This window comes from Canis lupus, chromosome 28, assembly GCF_003254725.2.
Source record: "Canis lupus dingo isolate Sandy chromosome 28, ASM325472v2, whole genome shotgun sequence".
NCBI classification, from domain to species: domain Eukaryota; kingdom Metazoa; phylum Chordata; class Mammalia; order Carnivora; family Canidae; genus Canis; species Canis lupus.
Window position 1 is genome coordinate 35,716,525 of NC_064270.1, and position 23,543 is coordinate 35,740,067.

The 23,543-nt window shown below is 48.9% G+C and overlaps 1 protein-coding gene across 19 annotated transcripts in view; it reads right to left on the reverse strand.

Annotated features, from left to right (window-relative positions):
* The window catches only part of C28H10orf90 (chromosome 28 C10orf90 homolog), a 214,997-nt gene that overhangs the window by 16,316 nt on the left and 175,138 nt on the right, over nt 1-23,543 (reverse strand). For 12 of the 19 annotated variants that reach the window (XR_007406752.1, XR_007406743.1, XR_007406745.1 and 9 more), the window contains 3 exons: nt 6,669-6,959; nt 3,444-3,628; nt 1,053-1,230 (listed from right to left, as the gene is read on the reverse strand). Coding sequence is in view for 8 of the 19 variants with exons in the window: in XM_049103203.1 (XP_048959160.1) it covers nt 1,053-1,230; nt 3,444-3,628; nt 6,669-6,959 (654 nt within the window). In the remaining 11 variants the exon portion in view is untranslated. Of the gene's footprint in view, nt 1-61; nt 725-1,052; nt 1,231-3,443; nt 3,629-6,668; nt 6,960-23,543 lie in introns of those variants that run through there. The other 7 variants (XR_007406744.1, XM_025467618.3, XR_007406748.1 and 4 more) reach the window with 4 other exon arrangements.

The window sequence follows — 23,543 nt, forward strand, 5'->3', positions numbered from 1 at the left end:
GGAAAACGTCACTGGGAAGGAACAGCAAAATCCTCTGCCACGAGAAGGATGACCCTTGCCCGGGGTCTTAGGACCTGCAGCGTCGTGGGTGGACGAAGGAGACGGCCTGCCCACGGGCCACAGAGGTCAGAGGGCATCCTGGCATCACACCCCTTGGCCTCTGTCACCCAGGCTCCCCTACGCTGTTTGTAATGTTTGCTAAGCTGCATTTTATTGAATATGCTTATTTCCCTAGAGGACTTTTATTAGATCTATACCCATGATTTCACCTCCTGGGGGCCAGCACGTTTTGCTACGAAGAAAGCTCTTGTTCCTCTGTCCAAAGGAATAAAAAGGAGGTTTCCCCAGGCCTCCAGATTTTCAGATTTGAGTTGGCAGGCCTTCCGTAGGTCCCCAGTTTTGCTCTCATCTCTTCTTATTATTCTTGCTGCTTTAATAGTCTGTTTATAAGGTCCGAGAAGAAAGGACCAAGGCCCGTCTGGCTCCCTGCGCCATCCGCGGCTCCCAGCAAGGTGCCTGGCCCAGAGAAGATTCCTGAGAACTCCCTGTCTAGCGAGCCTATGCGTGCCGCCCCTCCCTGGGGTCAGCACGACACCAGCCCCACCGCGATTGGAAAGCTGGGCATCCACTCTCGGAGCTCACAGCGGGAAAGGGGTTTCCAGATGACGAATGTTGATGTAGACAAGCTGGAATTGACCTCGCGCCCGGAGATCTGTTTTGCAATCTATAAAGGGCAGAGGGGATCTCTTGCAAATGTCTGTTGGGAGCCAAGAATGTGAACTTGCTACCCTGGCGGCTGCAGGCGTGTGGCTTCCTGCCCAGCTCCGGAGGTGCGTTCGTGTCCAAGCGCGTTCTGCTGAACCCAGTGCCCCACACGGGCGCCCAGCACGGGCTGGGCTTTAGGATACTGGGGTTGGGGCGCGTGCGGCAAACCCGAGGCCGCTGCAGGTCAGGGGTAGCATTTGCACCATCACTGTGGGTGAAGGTCCCGGCCCCTCAGGCCCCCCCTACCCCCCAGCCTCACCTGCCCTCCCAAGCCACCTGTAGCTTACCACTAAGGGGGTGGGGAACCGTGAACTGCTTCTTGTTGGTGCGGACGGGAAAGAGGGTCTGCTTCTGCCCCAGGTTCTCCTTCCGCTGGGCTTTTCTCTGCTGTACCATATGTTCTAGCTTCTTCAGCCGCTCTTGGGAGCGAGAAATGAACTGGGGTTTACGGGTTTCCAGTGCTTCCTAAAAACAGCACGAAGATATTTTACCTTTTTAATAGAAGTGACACAGACAACACACCCCTCTGATTTGGTCAGGAAGCTGATCGAAAGGACCACGTTCAGAGACCAACAGCCACGGCCGTGAGCACACCCCGACTTTCTGCTGCTGCCTCATGTCAAGACTGTAGGAGACGTGTCATGAGGACACAGGTCCTGCGGGTCAGCCCCGGCCGGCACCGAGGGCCCCCTGGTCACCGACAGCGAGAGGGCACACTGCCACCCACCCCTCCTTCCCTGGCCACCCATTCAATCTCCAAAGGACCAAAATCCAAGTGCCCCGAATTGCATATTCCAAAGACACATGGGTGGGGAAAGAAAGGAAGGGTTTATGAGTCACTTGCTTCTGCTGGGGGTTGGAAGCCTCACACACAGACTCAGATCCTCCACCCAGGGCAAAATACGTGCCTTTTCAGGAGAAACCGTAATCCTGGCTAATGGGAACGTCTATTCCCAGGACGACAAAGTTGGCAAAGTATCTTTGCCTCTGCAAACTGGTTCTTTTTTTTTTTTTTTTAAGATTTTATTTATTCATGAGAGACACCGAGAAAGAGACAGAGACACAGGCAGAGGGAGAAGTAGGCTCCCTGCGGGGAGCCCGACGTGGGACTCAATCCCAGGACCCCGGGATCACCCCCTGGGCCAAAGGCAGGCGCTCAACCGCTGAGCCCCCCAGGGGCCCCTGCAAACTGGCCCTGCAAGCTTCACGGAGGGATGTCTGCGTGGCCCCGTTGCCCCTCAGCACGCTCCCCGCTCCACCCCTGCCCTAATCCACATACTTGGGTCCACGGATGCGTTCCACTCTGTGTCAGACACTGGGCTCTGAGCTCTAGGTGTCTCTGGGAACCCCCACGTTGACCTTGGAAGGCAGGTCTGTTTATCCCCATTCAACAGATGCACAACCCGAGGCTCCTTGCAGTTGGGTGGATCTGAGGGCCGCCCCCGTTTTTTCCACACTGCCTTCCATGGTCTTCACCCGCTATTCTGTGGAAACCTCCAGCCAGTGCTCCGCCCTGGGGTAGGAGCCCGCCACACCCCCAGCTAGAGCTCCAGCTCGCCCGGGAAGCTCCGGCCCGTCTCCCGCTCCAGCCTGAGCATCGTGGAACCTCACAGTCCGCCTCCTACAACTGATTCACACGCACTTAGGGCCCCGCTGGGCCATGTCTCACCCACGCTGGATCCCTCGCGGCCACTGCCCTGCGCCCCCCACCCCGCACAGCAGGTGCTCGGCAGAGGCTCTCTGGCTGCGCTGCCATCGCGGGCTTGTTCCTCCGCCCCAGTCCTCTCCCAGCCCTTTGGGAGCCCAGGTTGCGGGGGTGGGGGGTGCAGCTCAGGCGCTGTGGCAGGAGGAGGGTCCTCTTGGCCAGCTGGTCTCCATGGCACCATCCCTCGGTCCCAGGCACACTGGGGTTGCACAGACAGCCCCCGGAAACAGCCCTCTGGCCCATGGCTGCTTCGGGGGCATCAGGAGTCTCTCACCATGGACCCACGGAGGACCCCGGGGGGCAGGGACCAGCCGATGGCACCATCTCCACATCTGCAGGGAGGTGTGTGACATATCAGGTACTTTCCTAGACAGGGTGTCTCATTATACAACATGCTGCTGGCTGGGGCTTTCTCAGAGTTGTCTGCCCTTCTAATCCTTATCTCTCTATAATTTTGAACTTTAAAAAACGTGTACATATTACTTTTACAACCAGGAACAGACACCAAATGAAAGCTTTCATATCCTTGAGCTCATGGCCATGTGATTTAGGGCAACCTCCTTCATCTCTCCAAAGCTTAATATCCTTACACGAGGATGAAATCATAGGGGCCCTACCCCTACCCCTGCCCCAGAGGGGGGCTGCGAGGATGGAACGCTCTGATGCCTATGAAGCGACCTGCCCTGCATCACCCGTAAGTTCTCAAGACGTGCTGTCCCTGCTGTGATCATTGTCACTGGGGGTATTATGTGATCCTCCTTCCAGCCCAGCAGAGTAGACATCGTTTCTCCATCACTCACACGGTGAGACAGAGGCCCAGAAAGGCTAGGGGACCTGCCCAGAGTCACACAGCCATTATGAAGGGGAGTCAAGCCTCCAGTCTCAGAGGTGGAAGTGACATCGTGCCCCACGGACTCTCCGGGTAAAGGTGTCCCTTTGGTCGGGATCAAGCCGGGTGCACAGAGGGCCTTACCTGCAGGGTCAAGGAGCCTACAGGTGTTCGCTGACCCTCAGAATGGTCTTCAGACAGATCAGGGGTCTCTGGTGGCTCAGGGGTCGCTGGTTTGGGGGGAGCTGGTTCGGGGGGTGCTGGCTCAGGCTCCTCACTCTTCCTGCATTCTTTTATTTTCACAACCAAGTCACAGCACTTGTAATCCCCTGGGAGAGAAGATTTAGAGTCCCATTTAGAGGGGCAGCAAGATTTTCTCCTGGCTCCTCAGAGCCACGAGACACAGAAGACAACTTGGAAAGTAGAAACACCAGTGGGTTATTAATGGGCCTCGTTAAGTCGACAAGATCCTGCCTCAACAGCCCCCACCGCTCCCCCTCCTCCCTCAACTGCCCTGGTCACAGGCAGGAATGTCTGTGGGTAGCCAGACTTCGCGACCGGCTAATTACGCCGTGGAGGTATTCCCTCGGCTTCCAGGGTTCAGAATGTCTTTGTTCACAGTGAAAAGAAACTTTTCTATTCTGGGCCTCATATTAAGTGTGTCCTGTACAATTATTGCAGCTCAGTTGTTTGGGGACAGTGTATTAATTTATCTTCTGTTTGCTACGCTAATGATGTAAGACAGAAAAATGGTGTTCAATTATTTATCCCTCCCCTTCATTTGCCAGAGACTACCACTGGCTTTACATGTGTAATTGGAACGATCTGTCTCTCGATGCTGGATCTGGCCCCTTCCCGAGGCCATCCTGACATTCCCTTGTGGCAAAGGTCAGGGGACACATCGATTCAATAGCACTTCGGGCAGGGCGGCCTCTGGCCCGTGGAAGGAGGGACTGATGTGTATTCACTGACCAACGGCTCCACCAGGGACACACTGTCCCTTCTGTCCCCATGTCCCCCCAACACAGCCTCCCCAGCCCTGCAACTCAATAGCGTCTTACTCCTCATCCACATGCCCTCCCATCACCACAAAGCCCCTTTGATTCCCATGCCCTGTGACCTCTGACCTGCAGGCCGAGCCCACATCCATCGGAAGCGCCCCCCCTTCCCAAAGCAGCTCCAACCCGCAGCTGTGTTCTCACAGCAGAACACACTGCACACCCCCAGCGGCAGGGTCATAACAGGACGTGTTAACCTCACATGCCTGTGTCGCTCGAGGGCGGTGGCACCATGTCACATCCACCCCGCGTCCCTCATGGGAGCAGCCCAGGAGCCTCTGGCTCTGTCGGGAGAGGAGATGTGGCCCTCGGGAGGCCCGCCTGGCCCCGGGTTCCATCTCTACAGCCCCCTGAATCTCCGACCTGAAGCCCCTTCCAGAACAGCCACCTCTCTTGCCTGGACCCTCTCCGGCCAGAACCCGCGGGCCTCTCTCTGTGCAAAACCCACCCATGCTCCCGAAGGCCTCCAAGTGCCGCAGGCAGACCAGACTCCGGGGAGCTCGTTCACGGGGGATGGCCCACTTCCAACTCTCGCCTTCCACTCTCTACCACCAACTTAGAGGCTCCCAAGGCATTCTCTTCCATTCCTTCAGGCATTTGCTCTTGTTCTTTTTGGAGGATTTCCCTGTTGCCCGCCCCCTCCCCCCCGCCCCTGCCGCGATCCCTGCTTTCAGCCCAACCGACCTGCCCCGATATCCATCCCCCAAGTCCCCTGCTGCTGGAGTTAACCACCTCCCCCCATACTCTTCCCCTTTCTTGCCGTGAACTTCCTCCTGGCTCAGCTCATCCATAGGGACGCCACAGGGCCTTAGATCCTTTCCCACCTGCACCCCACCACGAGGCCCCGCAACCCGAGGCTGGTGCAGGCACGCCCACCTTCATCGGTGCTCACATCAGTGCTCCCTAGTATCGTGAAACTCTCCACGACTGTGGCCTCTCCTCCCCAGTCTGTGTTCCTCCTCGGAGTCTTGGGGGTCTCAGCCCCCAGCCCTACCCTCTCTCTTTCTTCCCCCTGATCCCCCACCATCCAGTAGGCAATCTCTTTCAGAGTAAATCTAATTCGATCTCTGTCCTTCAAGGGCTTGGCCCTACCTTTGGTCCAAGCCTCCTGAGTGGGTTTTAAGGACATTCCAACTTGACCGCACGACCTCAGACTCCCACTGAGCCCCTCCCCTGTCCCCAGCACTCTGGCCCTTTGGATCCCAAATCAACCACATCCTTTCCATCAACTCTTTGCTGTGTGTGTGCCCTTCCCCCAGTCTGCAATGCTCTTCACCCTCAGGTCTGATTTGTAAGCATCCAATCGGCTTTCAAACCCCTGCTTAGGATCATTTCCTCAAGGGGGAGGTCTCGTCCAGCCCCTCCCTGGAGCCCCTGCGGCCACCTGCAGCTTCCTGACTGCTCAGCACACAGGTAGGATCCTGGTGTCTCCAGCCCTGGGCTGACACCACCTGGAGGGCAGGGAGCTCTGAGCACAGTGAGTGGCACGCGGTAGGTGTGCATACAGTAGGTATTTAATAAATGCTTCTTTCATGTATTAATGGAAGAGGAGCAAGGGATTAACTCAGCTCCCAAGTGGAATCAGTTTTAATCAACTACCATAGCCATTTTAACCTTTCTATCCCAACGCCATATAACCTGGTGGGTTTCTTTCTCTCCTCATCCAGAGCTAAGTTCGGGAAAACCTTCAGAGCAACAGGAGATCTAAATTCTCTCGTTGAAAACTGGGCACCACAGATCTCTTTTCTATTCTACCTTTATATTCCTTTATAGATCAGTGCTCACTGCAGTAGGAGTAGGGGGTCAGCTGCTTGGCCTTTAGAGAAGGGATGGCCCGGCTGGAATTCTTGGTTCCTTTCCTCTGGGCGAGGGTCGGATTAGGACCTACCTAGAGGGCACTGTGAGGCCTGCACCTCTCAGCCCTGTTCCTAGCTAGCCAGTCACAGAGGACCACGGGCAGCCTGGTGGACCTCAGAGCGGCCACATCGGCATCTCAAATCTTCCTTAGCTAAGCCTGGGAGCCCACCATGCACCTGGGAGTGACCTTCCTCTTGGCCTTAGTCAATACGGACCCTGCACACAGCAGGGCTGGAACCCTTGGCCTACACAGGGTTGTCTTCTCCACACTTGGGAGGGAGAACTCACCCACCATGGAAACCTGCTGGTCCTGCTTGCTCTCGACTCCCACAGCGGAGCAGGGACAGCTTTACGAGGTGGGCTTGTGTGAACCAGGGCTCAGGAAGGCATCATACCATTTTCCGTTAGAATATCAAGGAGGAATCACCTCAACCCTGCCTCCCTTGCTCCTTACCTTTGGGGAACTCTCTTTCTATCTGAACACCACTGTCTTCCTGTGGAGGTGTGCATAAATCTTGTAAGGGGCAAAGAAACCCGGATAAAGGGATTCTGGATTTCAGGAGGCTTTGCTGTTGACTCTCTGAAGGCTCAGAGAAGTTGCTAGACTGACAGCAGTTGCTTGGAGAGCTATACTCATCGAGAAGGAAATCTTTAACCAGCTTGTGTTCCACTGGGGGAGCAGACAAAGTCACACGTGCTTCTCTCAGTTGCTTCTTGCTGCTTCCAGAAAATACCTTTGTTTCTACTAAAAATAAAACAAGAGTTGTGCTCAAAACATCTGATAAGAGCCCATCAAGGGTACTGACTTCTGCACACCTTGCTCGTCTGGGAACAGGGACTCAGGCTGCAGGACCGCCTCTGGAGGGTTCTGGTGGCATTCAGTCCGTGGTCACTGTTCCAGCTAGGACGTCCCCCCAGCTCACTGAAGAGCTCCACTGTATACGCCACTCTTGGGCATTCAGCCTGGGCATACACTGTGCTCACCAAAGCCCTTAGAAACTCAGATGGCTTTCTTGATAATAGGCAACAGAGTGGTGGTTCAGCTACTGACCGTGGGGCCGGAGTACCCGGGTTCAAATCCCACCTCTATCACTCCTAAGGTATCTAGCCCCACCTGTAAAATCGAGGTAATACTATCACGAGGTAATCACATCAAATATTATTATAGCTATTTTCAGAGTAAGTTCATATATGTATATAATAAGACATTTATATATAGACATTTTTATAGGATAATGTTATAGCAATTAAAATCGAGATAATATGAAAAAATACTGATCCATGTAAGGTGTTTAGCACAGCACCTAACACACAATACGCCCTCGATAAATGTTGCCTGTCATTATTGATGCAGAAGCATTGATGGAGTTTGTGTACAATGGCGAGTCCGGACGTAGGAGGTAATTTATGAGGTCACGGTGCTTACCTCTCATAAAGCAGTGGATCGAAAATGTGTATGACATGCTGCTTGTTGCCACACAGTAATACCAAAAGTCTAGAGAGCACCTTCTGTCCCTCAACGGGGAACTACTAGAACCAGGTGCCTCCACGCTTTGCAGCGAGGGGAGAGAAGAGGGCAAATGCTCTTGTGTAGATGTGCAATAATCTCAGGTGAACGAAGCAAAATGTGGGACCGTGCATCAGCTCTGCTTCCCTGGGTAAGTGCTTATGTAGTCAGGACATCCCTGGAAGGAGCCCGGAGGTGCTAGGCACCTTGGAACCTCGAGGGCAGCGCAGGACCAGGAACTGCAGGTGGGGGACAGACTTTCTTTTCACTGTTTGCCTGTTTTATACTCTTGGTTTTTATTTTACCTTTTTTTTTTTCTTTTGGAATACTCCATAAGTGTTTTAAAGTTATTCATTTTAAGTAAGGCGGTGACTCTTCAGCCGGTACCATCTCCTATGTTGGGAGATGTTAGGGGGACGGAGCCCCCGCTGCCAGGTGCATGTGTCAGATTGCCTCCTTGTGCGCTGGGGAGAAAAAAGTCCCAAGTACTGCTGGGATAATAAGGACTCTTAGAAGGTTCTTGCAAGATTTTCTTAAATGTCATACACAGAAAGGAAATGAGCCCATGACTCCCTGGCACTGATTAGAACGGGGGCCTCTCTTAAAATATCTCAGTTGTCCACAATTCGGTGGAGCCCCTGCGCCCTGGCATCCCCGACAAAGAGAACAGGTTAAATGTGGTGATGTGCAGCTCAGGGCAGCCGGAAGAACAGAGAGAGGGTGGCTCTGGGGTCTAGGGCAAGCGAATCAATAGAGGATAAAGCCAGATTTCCATGTTCTTATAAACAAAATGAGGGAAACCTGGGTGGCTCAGTGGTTGAGCATCTGCCCTCGGCTCAGGACATGATCCTGGGGTCCTGGGGTCAAGTCCCGCATCGGGCTCCCCATGGGGAGCCTGCTTCTCTCTCTGCCTGTGTCTCTTGTGAAAGAACATAATCTTTAAAAACAAAAACAAAATGACATGGAGCACCTCGTGGGTCCTAGCACATTGGAGGTACTAAGAAAATGACAGGCTTTTTATGGCCCTGTCATTTGGAGATGACCTATGGCATCCTCCGGCAAAGGCTGGGTTTTGCTCATTTGTACAGAACTTTCTAAACTTTTACTTTGAAAACCGTCAATTCTGGTTAAGCACGAGATGTCATACGCAAGATGTCTCAAAATGGTTATTCCTTTCAATGTTGCTTCCTTTTACAATTAGCTCTCTTAAAAGAATCAAAAACGAAATCAGCGGTCAGTGGTGCAGTCCCCGATCTGCTCCTTCCACACGGGTATCAGGCTCTCTAAGGGACACTGACCCAGCGACCTATAGCGACCTGTCCGGTTTTATGTAAATTCTTACGTGAACCACTGTGTGCAAGTCGGGTGGTCCACTCGTGACGTGGAAGAGTTAAACCCCCCAGAAAGTAGGAAGTAGTTTATGTGCTGGAGAAGAGAAAAATATGCAGTCTGAGAAGGACGCTTCTGACAACTTATTGATCAGCTCTCTTTCTGTGGATTCTGAAAAGTGCAACCATCAGCCGTGACCCTGTCCCCGGGCAGCCCTGCGCAGAGCAAGAGGCGCACTGGCTTTCTCCCCGTGCTGCCCTGCATGTGGGCAGGACTGAGAGTGCTCGATTCATGCCCCCGACCCTAAACCCTATCAGCCCGGTGATGGCCCACTGTACTGCAGGCTCTGGCCGTCTTGAGAGTCTTAAGAGAGGTGTGAATAAAGCTGCAGCCTCTGACAGGCATTTTCTATTTCTTGGACGCAAATTCAAAGCCTCTTTCCTGAGCCAGGACTTGGAAGAGCTGGGGCACCGCGGGTTTCCTTGAAATAGTCACAATCCCTCTGTTCCACATTCCCACTGTTTCCTTGAAATAGTCACATTCCAACACAAAGCCTGATGTGGGGCTCGATGTCATGACCCTAGATCAGGACCTGAGACAAAGTGAAGAGTCGGACACTTAACCACCTGAGTCACCCAGGTGCTCCTATAATATTTTATGTTCTTAGATGAGCCCCTACTGAGCCACTAGTCCACCCATTGACATACGGTCCTGACTGACAACCATGCTCAAATGCATCATCACCCTGGGGTGCCTGGATGACTCGGTGGGTGAAGCATCTGCCTTTGGCTCAGGTCATGATCCCAGGTCCTGGGATGGAGCCCCATGTCTGGCTTCCTGCTCAGGGTGGGGAGAGTCAGCTTCTCCCTCTCCCTCTGCCCCTCCTCTCCACTTGTGGTCTCTCTCTCTTAAATAAATAAATAAAATCTTAAAAATAAAATAAAATCTTAAAATCTTAAAAATAAAAAAATCTTAAAAATAAAATCTTAAAATCTTAAATCATATCAAAAAATAAAATCACATCAAAAAAATAAAAATAAAATAAAAGATAAAATAAGATAAATATAAAATAAGATAAAATAAGATTAAAATAAAATAAAATAAATAAATAAAATAAAATAAAATAAAATACATTACCCTACAGATTGGTCTTCTATAGCTCGAGTATCCAGAAGACTCACCTATCCAGAACTGTGCCATGCTCCAGGAGGTGAATAGAAAGCAACAAAAGATCCTGCCCAACAGTCACAATTATCTTGTGTATAATTTTCCCACCTATGTCAGTATCCATAAACAATATATTTCCAATACCAATAGCAAGCTCAAAGCTAGTTGTTTTCAGGTGAGGAGGTCATTGCACCTGTTACTCAAAAGCTTCCAGGAGGAGAGAGATCAGCAGGCGGGCTCGGCCACAGCTTCCCTGAGAGCTGATGGGGCGTGATTCTGGGGAAGACAGAGGTAAGCCACGAATGAGTCCGGATGACAAGGGGCTGACCAGGGTCTGGGCAGCAGGCAGGACTGGCCAGCAGGAAGAGAGCCGGGGGGAGTGGGCTGCTCTGGGCTTTCTGTTCCTACCCTCAGCGTGCATAACTATAAGCCCAGGGGTGAGTTACAGTGGGACACTTCTCTGCAGTGAGATGCGGGCCCTGGGCTGACCCAAGCGCAGGGCAGGGAAGGGAGCGGGGGGCCTCCTGGACACACACAGCATCATGGCCAACCTTAAAGACGTGACTCTGGGCCAGGCGACGGCACCACCAGCCCATGCAGGCCCTTAGCACGAAATGAGGAGAAGCTGCCCCTTCCCCAAGACACTTAACCTCCAATGGTCAGAAAATATCATAATGAACCAATCTGATAGAAAAAAAGATACTTCCCAGATTCTTTCCAAATATTAAGGCAATGCATCTTTGATTTTTTTTTTTAAGAGAGAGAGAGGAAGAGAATGCATACAAGTGGGGGGGTAGGGAGGCGGGGCAGAGGGAAAGGGAGAGAGAATCTCAAGCAGGCTCCACACCCAACACAAAGCCTGATGTGGGGCTCGATGTCATGACCCTAGATCAGGACCTGAGACAAAGTGAAGAGTCGGACACTTAACCACCTGAGTCACCCAGGTGCTCCTATAATATTTTATGTTCTTAGATGAGCCCCTACTGAGCCACTAGTCCACCCATTGACATACTGTCCTGACTGACAACCTGGCTCACAACAGATGCTGGGATGGAGCAGTGGTTGCCAAGGAGAAGGACCAGCACAGCAGCCAGGTTCCAACAGTGAATCACAAAGGAAGAGCAGAAAAAAAAACAAAAACAAAACAAACAAACAAAAAACAGACACACCAGTCAGAGAGGATAGTTGTCTGGGGGATGCTCAAGAGCCTGAGGCAGGAAAGTCACATACAGAGCACATTTTAGAGTCATTTATCTCCACATTAGTTTAGATTTTTGTTCTAAGGTGTTTTGGCATTGAAGATGGAACTCGGCTCCTAGCGAAGTCCTGTCTAAGGGTTTGGGTTACGTCTGCGCACCTTCCTGCCTTCTTAAAACAGACGGAATCCAGACAATTAGCCAAAGAGACAGTTCTGAACTAAGCCAGCTTCCTTGAATCCAAGGCCCATGTTTGGTCCCACATTTCAATGTTCCTGATGGGGATATTTCTCCCCCTCAAAAGTTGGACCATCTTACAAATGACCGGGTCTTAGAGTAACTGAAGCTTGTTTCTGTCCATGTTTCTGGGTCAATGATATAAACACGAGTTTCTAAACTCAACCACAGACCCAGCCTGAGGATCTCCTACAGGACAGCTATTTGCACTGAAGCCCCGACTGCCCCCCCACCATCACCTCCTTATTAAAGCTCTTACATCTGCATTTTCTGTACAGTTTACGTAGCTCACCTTCCTGCCTCCCCTGTGGGTTCTCCTCCAGCAAACCCCGTAAGCACCACACCTTACTAGAAACCAAAGAAGCGAACTTGATGGGACCGTGTGTCAGTCGATGGCAAAGCCACCTTGAGTGGCACCCTGGGTCAGTTGCGGACTCTCCTTGACTTTGCTGTCTCCAGTTTTGGCACGCTGCTGCCCAGGGGTAAGACAGGGCAGTCTCTGCAGGGTGCATGCTAATTTTGGGGGGTGCACAAGCTGTTGGGAGGGAGGGTGCACACAACTTCTCCGGCAAGTGCTTTGCTCCGTTCACCAGAGAGAGAAAACCTCCAAGCACCTCCAGTTACAACACACAGAAGGTCAAGTCCATCGGTGGCCCCCCGCAAGAAACAACCAAGAGAGAAAATAAAAGAAGAGCATTTGGCCATGAGCAGGGCTGGTGGAGGTCTCCTCTTTTTTTCATGCATCAAGCCTTCATCGTCTGGCTGCAGGCTAGAGCTCGTGTGGAAATGGGTCTCCACATGGGACCCCGCACCCCACCCAATCCAGACTTCTGTTCAAAATCAGCCAATAATTGTTTCAGCATATTTCGGTTCAGCTTCTACGTAGAGCTGTCGCAGCCTAGGAAGGGGGTCCGAAGAGGGGAGGGGGGCAGGCAGCAGATGAGATAAACAGCTCCCGGCAGGGAGGCCGTGTCGGGGACCCACGGGCACCCGAGCCAAGGCCCAGAGCAGGAGCCGAGCCAGGCCGCCTTGGGGAAGAGAAAGGGGAGGACCGGGAGGGCCCAGGGATGCAGACAGGCAGCCTAAGAGTCAGAGGGTGAGGATGCAGGGGCGCCCCCAAGGCGGCTGGGCCGCAGGAAAGCCACCAGGAACGAGGCCCTTCCTTCTCCGGAAATGAGACTTCCTGCCAGTGCCAGCCCCTGCTAGACGGTAAACAGGTCTCTTCTGCTTTATGCATCAAACATCACAACCCCGTCTGGCCCTAGAGCAGCAGACCTAACGGGGGAGGGGGAGGCCACCAAGAAACAGCTGACTTGTAAGTGGGGGCAGCCCCTACCCTCTGCAAGAAGAGCCTTCCCTTTCTGGAACCTCGGCCCAGGGTCAGGGAGGGGAGGCCAGGGCTATTATGTTGTTCAGACGTCTACATGGTGTCAGGACACAAATATGCCCGTGCAGGGATCAGAGGATCTCTGTATTCAGGGAGCAGGAGAACAACGCAGGAGGTTCATTACTATTGTTCTAGGGTCAAGTTGCAAAACACCATGTGGGGAAGAGCGCATGCAAGTCTCATTTGCAGCGAAGGCTCATATGTGCAATTCCTGCGAAGGGCAGTGAGTAATATCCCTCCTCTCCCAGAGACTATCTAGAAAGGACACTGGATAAATAGAACTGTTTTTCTAATTATGTCATAATCCTAGAGGTCTTAAGGCTGATGAGCAAAAGCCTCCGGATGTACAAAAAGTATTCGGAAGGCAGAAATCAAAATGCACGCACACGTGCACACATATATGCCTGTTTTCTGTAACTTGATTACCTTGAACGCATCACACTGCACGTGGTGATCAAGAGACACCGGTTTCAGGTCAGGATTAGATCACACCTTCCTACCTTACACTCCGGGAAGTCAGTCCCCAGTTATTGGATCGTCCACAATCTTTTATCCCAAAGCATGACTCCTACTCCTGAAGCACAAGAAAAGCCTTTTCTAAAACCTGATGCTAGGGGAGCCCGGGTGGTGCCATTGGTTGGGCATCGGACTCTTGGTTTCGGCTCACGTCGTCATCTCATGGTCATGAGATCGAGCCCGTTGGGCTCCGTGCAGAGTCTACTTGGGATTCTCTCTCCTTCCCCCCCTGCCCGTCCCACTTGTGCTCTTTCTCTAAAGTAATGAATAAACAAATCTTGAAAAGAAGAAAAAAATCTTGATGAAAAAGTTCCCCAAAGCAGCCATTGGGGAAGATAATTTTCTCATTAAGGTGTACTTCCTTTAAAAAAAAAAACCTTTTTTTTTTTTTTGCAAATTACAAAGGCAATACATGATCACATTTGAAATATAGGAAAGCATATAAAAAAAATCACTGACAAGCTGTCACTCAAAAATGTTCACAGTGATTTTTCTCTGGGAAGGAGGGTACATTTCCTGTGGAATTATCCACTTTTCCCTTTTGTTTTTTCATTTCCATTTTGGGTATCACTTATAACTGGACAGGATCACCCGCTTCCACACCAGAGATACAGAAAGACACAGGTTCATCAACACACTATTTTTTTTTGGAGAAGTTTATGGCTGCTGACAGCCGCTCTTTCCACTTTGCTTGATAATGCTGGCAGGCTTTCATCTCCCCTCTTGCTTTTCTTGGGTGCTCAATTACCAAGGAGGTGATGCTGCATGTTAAAAACTGATATAAAAATTTTTAAAAATCCAGCCAACCTTCCAGATGTCAAAGGGAGCAGCAGAGGAGAATCTTTGTCAAGGATCCTGCAAAGTGAAGTGTCTGCTGGGCGCGTGTGTGTGTTCACGTGCGTGTGGCAGGGCCAGGGGCTTCTGGGTCTCATCCCATCACCTTCATCGGAGGTTTTAGTATACTCCAGAGAGGGAGAAAGTTTGTTTTCAGTCACTCCTGCTCCCTTAAAGAATATGCCCGACTTCCCAATCTTCAACCCCTTACCAGCACCTATGTGCCAGGCACTGTTATAGGACACTTGGGATGCAGCGGTGAAAACAACAAAACTAATGCCCTCGCACGAAGGACCATCCACGTCAGCCCCCCTCCTGTAACCAATGACCATCACCTCCACTTCCACAGCCAATGAGATCACTCCTGTTCCTTCAGCCAAAGAAATCATCTCAACACCTATGACCAGTGACATCACCTCCACCACAGCCCACGACCTCTACAACCAATGACCATCACCTCCACGCCAACAGCCAATGACCACTAACTCCACCCCAAAACCAATGACATCACCTCCACTCTGCCCTCCACTCCTGCAACCAGTGATATCACCTCCACTACCACAACCCTCCTACAATCATGACCATCACCCCTACTCCAATGTTCGTCCTATAGCCAATGACCAGCACAGCACCTCCACCCCTACAATCTGGCATTTGCCCCTAGACAGTCCACATACAGGCAGATCTTCACGCTCCTACATTTTATTTTATCTTTTAAAGATTTATTTATTTGTTAGAGAGAGAGAGAGAGAAAGCAGAGGGAAGGGCAGAGAGAGAGAGACAAGCAGACTCCCTGCTGAGCACAGAGCCCAATGCAGGGCTCAATCTCAGGACCCTGAGATCATGACCAGAGCCACTTAACTGTGCCACCCGGGTATCCTGATGGTCCTACATTTTAGAGCACCCTCACCCCCACAACAGCTTCTATACGTGGATGCTGGATGTTGGCACGACAGGGGACAAACAGAGCCGCCACGTGGTGATGCTGCCTTCAGCATTAGCACGAGTGCCAGTGCAGTTTGGACTGCTGTTTTCTGGCCATGATCTGAATATATACCACGTTTTCCCTTCTGTTCAAAAAGGAGTAGAACATCATTGTATGAACCTGCTTAGGACTCATTTAATACAATTATGATGAAGATGGGAATCATCAGGTCCTGGAAGCAGCAAATCCTTACAACCTTCACTCTGTGGTCCTGGACTAAAGCCAGAAACTGATTGATTTCGTGCTGAGTTGTGAAGGACGTAAACACAATTAAAGAGCCGATCTGAAGTGCTTGATATTGAAGATGAAACCCTGGGCCAAAAGTGTGGGGTATAAGTTAGAGGTCCTATAACATGCCTGAGGGCTCGGCCTGCAGAACCCCCATTTTCAAGATGCTTTCCAGTTCCCAGGCAACTGCCCCTGGTGCTCTCGGGACCCTGGCTGTAAGGAATCCCTGTTTTGCTGCTCAGTGGGGTTGGAGCCAGGAAGGAGACAGGCTTGCCTGCTACACAATACCTCCACTTCCTGACTCTCCCATTCAGCCCAGTTCCTCCCTCCAACCCAGGCAGACACTCGTTTCCATTACAAGATCTGGAAACATCATTTGGGGAAGATATAAATACCTCCACGGGTTCCATGTCAGGAAAGGAAGTGAATTCCAAGGCTGTAGGATTCCCGTGGAAAAGGCTCCGGGTTCTACTTCTCAGTGCTGTTGGGACTGCTGGAAGCACTTCCTTGCCTGGCTGACATCATTTTTCTGGTTTTCCCAGACACTCGGTGTAAACCTCAATCGTGTCAAACCAAACTCAGTTGGAAACACATGGTCCTGTGTGCATCTTCTTCTAAGAATGCTGTGGCCTTTGAAGAACTATTTTTGAAAATCAGAATTGGAGAGGTTCCCCAGGGCCTCTGAAGAAAAGCACATGCCACCCAAAAATAGTAACGAAGAATAAATCAAGCAACACAAAGCCTGAATCCGGGCTGGCCAGGCTGCAGTCATCATGCAGACACCCTGATGCCGACTGGCTTCTCTGCCTGCATCTCCTAGGAGCAATGCTTACACCCATCCCGTCCTTTCGGCTCCTGTCCCCTCCTGAATGACCATCATCTCCCAATGAAATAAACAGGTGGTGTCACACCAGACAAATGCTCTGTTTTCCCATTACTCCCATTTTATGTGGATTTCCTGAGTTATTTATTTCTCGTTGCTGAGAGTAATTCATAAGAAACAAAACATATTTAGTTTATGGGCTTGCCCCAAGAGATCACTTAGGTACAGAAAAATGGAAATATGTTTAACTGTTTCTTAAATGCTATGGTGAGTATCTGCAGCTAGTAAGCATTTTCCTCATGCCCAAAGAAGGGAGGGATTTTTGTGTGTGTGAAAGTGAGCTTATCATTGTCTTATTAAAAATCGTCATTTTGGAGCAATGTGGGAAAGGCAAAATTGCTAAAAAATTGCAAGCTTTTTCTGAGCTGATGTCTAATATATGAGCCTGGGGAAAGGAGAGAGATCCCATGTACTTTTATTCTTCCAGTGGTCTCATGTTGGCTAGGAGAGTAAATCACTTCCTTCTGACAACTTCAAATGTTCAGCTAATACAGCTGAGCTTTGTTTTATATAAACTTGCACCATTGGCAGTGAATTATACTGAATTAGTGTAGGATGCACACTTTTCTGCCCATACCACTGCCTCCCCCCTCTTTTTCTGGTCAGGACATTCAACTTATCCTTGATTTCAAAATAGTAGGAGAGTAGGAAAAAAAGATAGGTGATTGGGGGTTTTAGAGATTTAAAAGCCCAAAGGAAACCAATCAGGCTTTCCAAAGCTTCTCTTAGGAAGGGAAATCACCATATTTCCCACTGGGTTCTATCCAGTTCCTACAAACTCTGAGCCATCTTTGTTTCTCATCTTGATGCCTTTCAAAGAAGTCTTTTGGGTCAAGCTGTAGAGTAACTACAGCACCCTTTAAAAAGTGAGTTTTCAGGCAGCGAGTCTATAGGTTTTACAGATGGTTTATTTAAGAAATAAATTTTTTTAAATGGTCATGGTCAACATCTTACTTGTTAGCATTAGGGGAAGCAGGGTGAGGCATGCAAGAAAACTCTTTGTATTATATCTGTACCATTTCTGTAAGTCTAAAATTAGGTTAAACTTGAACTTTAAAAAAGTCTTTTGTGAGAGGTTTAAAATCTTCCCAAGAGTTGCAGTTTTTCAGAGTTGAAAGTCACGTCTCAGTAAAAACTCTGTAATATGACTCCCTATCTCTGTATATGTTGATGTACCAAAAATGGCATAAGCATGTTTGTAAAATCCTGCTCTGTATTTATTAAAACATCCTGATGCATCTCAGCACCGTTCCCAGTTTCCCACCATCTGTTGATAAGTGGAGAAGGGTCATCAGCTACTGAGAATCCCACCAAGGTCAGCTCTGTTAACAAGGTACCTGCAGGGTCCCTCAGAGAGAGCATGGCATCAATTCTCCCAGGATGGCCAGGTTTGCAACATGACATCATTTCAGAGAGGCCGAAGGCATTTGGAATACAAATGATAAGAAGGATTTGGAATTGCACACCAGAGATCTGTGATCCACTCCAGCCTGGGTTTGCCTCCCATTAACTGTGACTGTGAAACAGATCACCGAGTCCACCTGGCCTTAAGTCACTCATCTACACAATGGATAATAACCACCCTGCTGCTCCACGAGGACAACTGGGACATTGTGCACAGAGAGAATAAGGCAACGTGCAAGGGTGAGCCTTTATTACAGTGTACTCGGCCCTAAGGTGGCTCATACCCAAGGCACAAAACTAAAAGTCATATGGATGGACCTTGTCCTTTATTTCAGATCTGGGGGCAGGGGGAAAGTATACACCCAAGGACACACAGAGGCAGGAAGACAGATCAATCTTTGACCCATTTCCCACTCGCATGCCCAGACTGCTATTTCCTGCCTATTGTGCCAAATTCACTAGGAGGCCAGGGAAGGTCAATGTGGGTTATGCTTTGCGGTCACTTTATATGGCAGGATAATTGCTGGCCTTTGGATAGAGCAAACTCAGCCATCTCTGTGGGCCTGCAGGGGCTCTGGGGGAGGGGATTCTGCTCTTCAGCCCCATGGGGCTTAGTCTGTCCCTTGAATGTGCCATCTCCCTCCTTATGCCATGTCAGAAGCTTTTCTGCTGGGGATCAGGTGAGAGAGAGAAAGAAGGATATGGAACCACCTGCAGGGGCTGGAGAAGATCTGAGACCTCCAGGGGAGCTTCAGATGAAAAGCAGGTGGAAGGAGACAACACCAGCCCCTGGCCCTTCTGCACCTTTCCCCCCTTGAATTTGCAGAGGTGCCCTGACCACTTCAGTCCTGTTCAGCTGCATATGAATACCTGCACTGGGATGGGGACAGGGGAGAGGAACACGCAGTGAGATCGGTGCCAAAACTCCACCAACCCAGGCATCAAAGGACAACAAAAAGTCTTTCAAGGTCAACCCACGCATAAAGATATTTGGAATATTTCAGAAACATCTATTCACAATGGGACTCCTTCTAGGGTCACATAGGTATGTCCCAGAACAGAGGGAGAAAAAGCACTGAGAATCAGCAATGCAAGGGGTTTCCCAACAAGCACGGCAGCTCCCACCCCACCCAGAGCTGGAGCCTCTGAGTGGTGAGCTCCCAAGGGATCCCAATGGTTCAAGCTCAACCCATCCCGAGTAGGGTCAGACTTGGACAGGACCTGACCCCAGGACACAGCTGATGTGTGCTGTGGTGAGGCCTCTCCGTGGCCACGGGGTGGCTGTTATTTATACACTCTGGGATGATTCTCTTCCTTCATGAAGATGCCTTTCTCCCATTAAAGCTAATGGGAGTCATGTGGCTGAACTGAAGGCATTTCATTCTCCAGATTTTCCAAAAGTAAAATGTGGAGAAGGGAAACATATGTATTGTTTCTATTTGGGATTGTAAAAACACAAACAAAAAGGAACCAGAGAGATTCACTGTCCAAGAGCTCCAGTTCTTTCTCGCTTATAATAGCAGAGAGGTTACTTGCCATTGAATAGGCAAGAGGCAATAGGTTTTGACGTGAGATAATCTGAAATCTTGCTCCACACATTATGTGAGCACAGTTTAATGAATGTTCTTTTTCATCCCTTGAAAACTACATCCCATCTTGACTTTGACGACCAGGACACAGAAAGGCCTTTATTAGCTAATAGACTATGGAATGGTCTTGTATTATGGTTTGAAGTAAGAGGAACTATATTCCAGAGAAGTCTGCTGTAAAGAAAATTACTGAAAGGGGAATTTTGTTTTCCTAATGAGTTTCATTATTCACTTGTAATTACATATGGCAAGGATGAAAAAAAATACCTCTTGGATATAATAAAATTACACTTAAGAACACAAACATCCTTTTAGAGTTATATGTTTAAGGAGAAGATGGTAATACAAGCTGAATACCCACAGCACCAGGAGCCAATCTCAAAATGTCACAAAATAGCAATACTTTACAGGGAACTTCGGGCCTGCCTTTGTCTCATGTAAGTGTAGTATTATCTAAAATTGGCTGCATTTGCTCAATCTTCTGTTGGCCAGAATATCTCTAATTTCCATTTAGGACCTTTCTGTTTGTTTTGGTTTTCTCATCACTTGTTCGCAAGCATCTTGAAACATGGCCATCCCTCCACACACAATTTGGTCCAGTGCTTGGGAACCCACAGACACAACCAGTCTCTGCCTGGCAATGAAGGCTTCCCCCCAGGAGCGGTGAATGGACAGCAGTCAGCTGTCTCATATATTTGGAAACAACCAAGCGGGACCTGAGCCAGCCATTCTGCCCCTAATTCAGTGAGTGTTTACTCCCAAAGCTAGGCATTTCCTTCCTTCCTTCCCTCCACTCCACAAGCATTCCATCAGGGAGTCCTGTTAACTCTAAAACACCTCAAACCATCCATTCTACTCCACCACTCACTTGTTGACTCTCATTCTACAGACTTTTCTGTTTCCACATGAGATCTTGGGGAAATGTAAGTCAAATCATGAAAATCCTCTGCTTAAATCTCTCTGGTGGCTTTCATTCCACCTAAAATAAATCCCAAACTCCTCGCAACCTGATCTGTCTTTTGCCCACCCGCTCGAGCTCATGTGGCTGCCCTTGCCCTCCTCTGCACTCCCCCACTAGCCTTGGTATTATCCCTCGAATGTACCAGCTCCATTCTTTATCACATCAGGGGCTTCTCACCTGCTGTTCCTTCCATCTAAAGTGCTCATCCTTTCCACCTTCACAAAGTAGGCTCCTTATTATGCAGATCTTGACTGAAACATCACTTACTCAGAGATGCCTTCTGTGACACCACCCCATCTGGAGAAGCCAGCAAGTAGCCAATCCAATCACGCCACCTGATTCCAGTGCTCTGCTAAAGCTCTTATCGCCACTCGAAATTTCTCATGTTGTTGCATCATCTATTTGTTGTCCATCTCTATCCATTCACAAGAGTAAGCTCCACAAAGACATGGACATTGCATTACTCCCTGCAATACCTAACACATCTACATGATACCTGGCACCCTCAATCAACCTTTGTCAAGTGACTCACATCATTTAAGTGATGGATCATGTCTTCCATAAGGACTTATAGTCTGTGAGGAGCCCAATAAAATCCTGAAGACTCACTTGCCTACCAGATAATAGGAGGCAATGAAGAGTTACAAGATCTGCACCCAAAAGTATCATCAGGGGAATTCTGGATAATAACCACCAGAGGGGGAATATTAATTCGATAATTCAATAGTATTTTTTTTTAGGTACCTCCTAGGGTCAAGATTCCTATTATGAATGACAGATAGAATGTGAATGGAGATATAGCTCTTGGCCCCACAGAGTGGCCAAATTGGGGTATTTGTGACAGAGGATAGATGCCTTCAACCTGAGGATAGTTAATTCCATCCTCACTCTTATGGCAACAAAAACACATAATTCTAGAGGAGCCTGGGTTCTTTCAGTTTCAGTGGCCTCAAGGAAAGGAAAATTGTTTTGAGACGAAGCCTAATTCCTGAATGATAGAGCCATTTCTGCATTCTTACAACCTTTTCTTTTTCTGGAATCATTCACTCCATTCAGGAAGGTGTTGGAAGCCTTGCTCATCTTAACTGGACCACCATATTGGCAGGCACTGCAAATCCATATGGCTGAAATGGATGGGGAGTGTGGCGATGAGGTGTGTGTACATCCCCGCTGATGGGAACTGGACATTTGCTAACATTCAAATGCACAGATCTCATTATAAGCATATCATCATAGACAACAGTTCCGGCCCCTTCCTAGTCCAAAACTTTCATAAAGTTTCATAAATGACAAACTTGACCAATTCGAATTCACAGTCTCTGTACACGGTCTTAGCAGAGGCACAGATGGATAGAAATTTAGACAAAAGCCAGGTCGATGGAATAGTGGAGATAGAAAAGCAAAGAGCTCCATTACACTCTGACTGAGAGCATTTACTTCCTAAATAGCTAGTAGTTGTCATTCTGGCTTTCCCCAGGATGTGGAATTACACGTTTTCCATTTCTGACATGACCACCAATCTAGCCATGTGAGGGCAATTTTCAGGAAGGAAGCAGCTGATCAGCTTTACAGGCCATGTAGACCAGATAGTAAACCCTGGTCTGTCCCTGGGGAGAACAAGATGGTCACATTTTGTCTGTGATTAGTAGGGGGGTGGGCATTTCCTTACAGAAAAAATAGTTCAAATTTTAAAGGGAAGTTTCTCTTCTGGAAAAGGAGTGAAGAAACCATTTTTTTTGGTGACCCCTTAATTTTAAGTTTCCTGCACCTGTTACATGAGGTTATTTTTGCTGAAAAATATGTAGCAATAAGCAGTATTCAGAAATTCACTGCATCTTAAGTGACTGTCTGGAGGACATTGCTAGCTGAGACAACACAACTCAAGACAGTCACTGTATGCAGATTATATCCCTATGAAGCTATTATTAAATCACTAAAAAAAAAAAAAAAAGCAGGACTGTTCATTAAGCTGATAGGCATGCGGCTGGCAGGTTTTGAACAAGGTGGGGACAGCTAGGGTTGTACCGTATAAACAAAGAACATTTCCTGCTCAGCAGGTGGAGCCCAAATGAAATATACTGTTGTACACTTAGCATTCTGGTCTTTGCTAGTCTTTTGACTTGCAATCTAATTTCTTTTGGTTGAGGAACTAATTCAACTCAGCTGCAGAGACTCTGCTTTTTTGTGCATTAAGTTTTGTGATGTAATTAACGATTCACATCCAATTACATCATGTTAAAATCCCCCTTCCAGTCCTTTCTCTACTAATCCTAGACTCAGTGTCTGTGTGTTGACTTGATCAAGGCTCAAGAGGAAAGCAGAAAGTTCATTCATAAGCACAGAGGTGAGCCTGTGATCATCTTTAGTGATATTTGGCCAAACACATATGTGCTTTCAGTTTTTGTTGAGATCAGACATATCTTTATTAAAAAATCCTAAGGAAATAGGCCATCTCCAGAATAAGACTTTTACAATTAGCTCAATAAACATGGCTTCCATACCAACTGGATGCAGATATTGCCACTTGAGTCCCTGTGGCACTTCACAGTGCACCCAGAGTGAGGCCTAAAATCTCTGCTGTGGATTGCCTTCTGCACTGAGTCCTGGACTTCTTTTCCATCACCATATTCTGTTTGCAATCCATCAAGTTCCCAGGGATCTAAGTACATGCTCTATTTGTCATTGTCCCAGATCTTCTGAATCTCTGTGTCTACTGTGTGCTGCTTTCCAGCTACTGGGATGTCTTTCTCCATCCCACTAATGCCAGGTTCTCCTTGAAATTTTGCTAGTTCTCTCATTGGAAATCAATCCCTCTCATTCTGCTGGCTCAGCACAGCATGTGGATTATCCCATGGGCCTGACTTTGACTCATCCTGCATTTCCTGCTTTCCCACTAGCCTGTGAGTATCTTGAGACAGAGAAAGTTCTCTTTCTCTTCACCATACCACCAACAGCGCCAACCACAGTAATTCATCTCTACTCTTTTCTCAATAAAACCTTGAAAGGTGTTATTTCTGCATCCAGGTTTCTTCATGAGCATTCAAGTTCTCTGAAAATCCATCATTATTTGCATTATTACAACAATTTCAATTCTCTAAAGACAGTG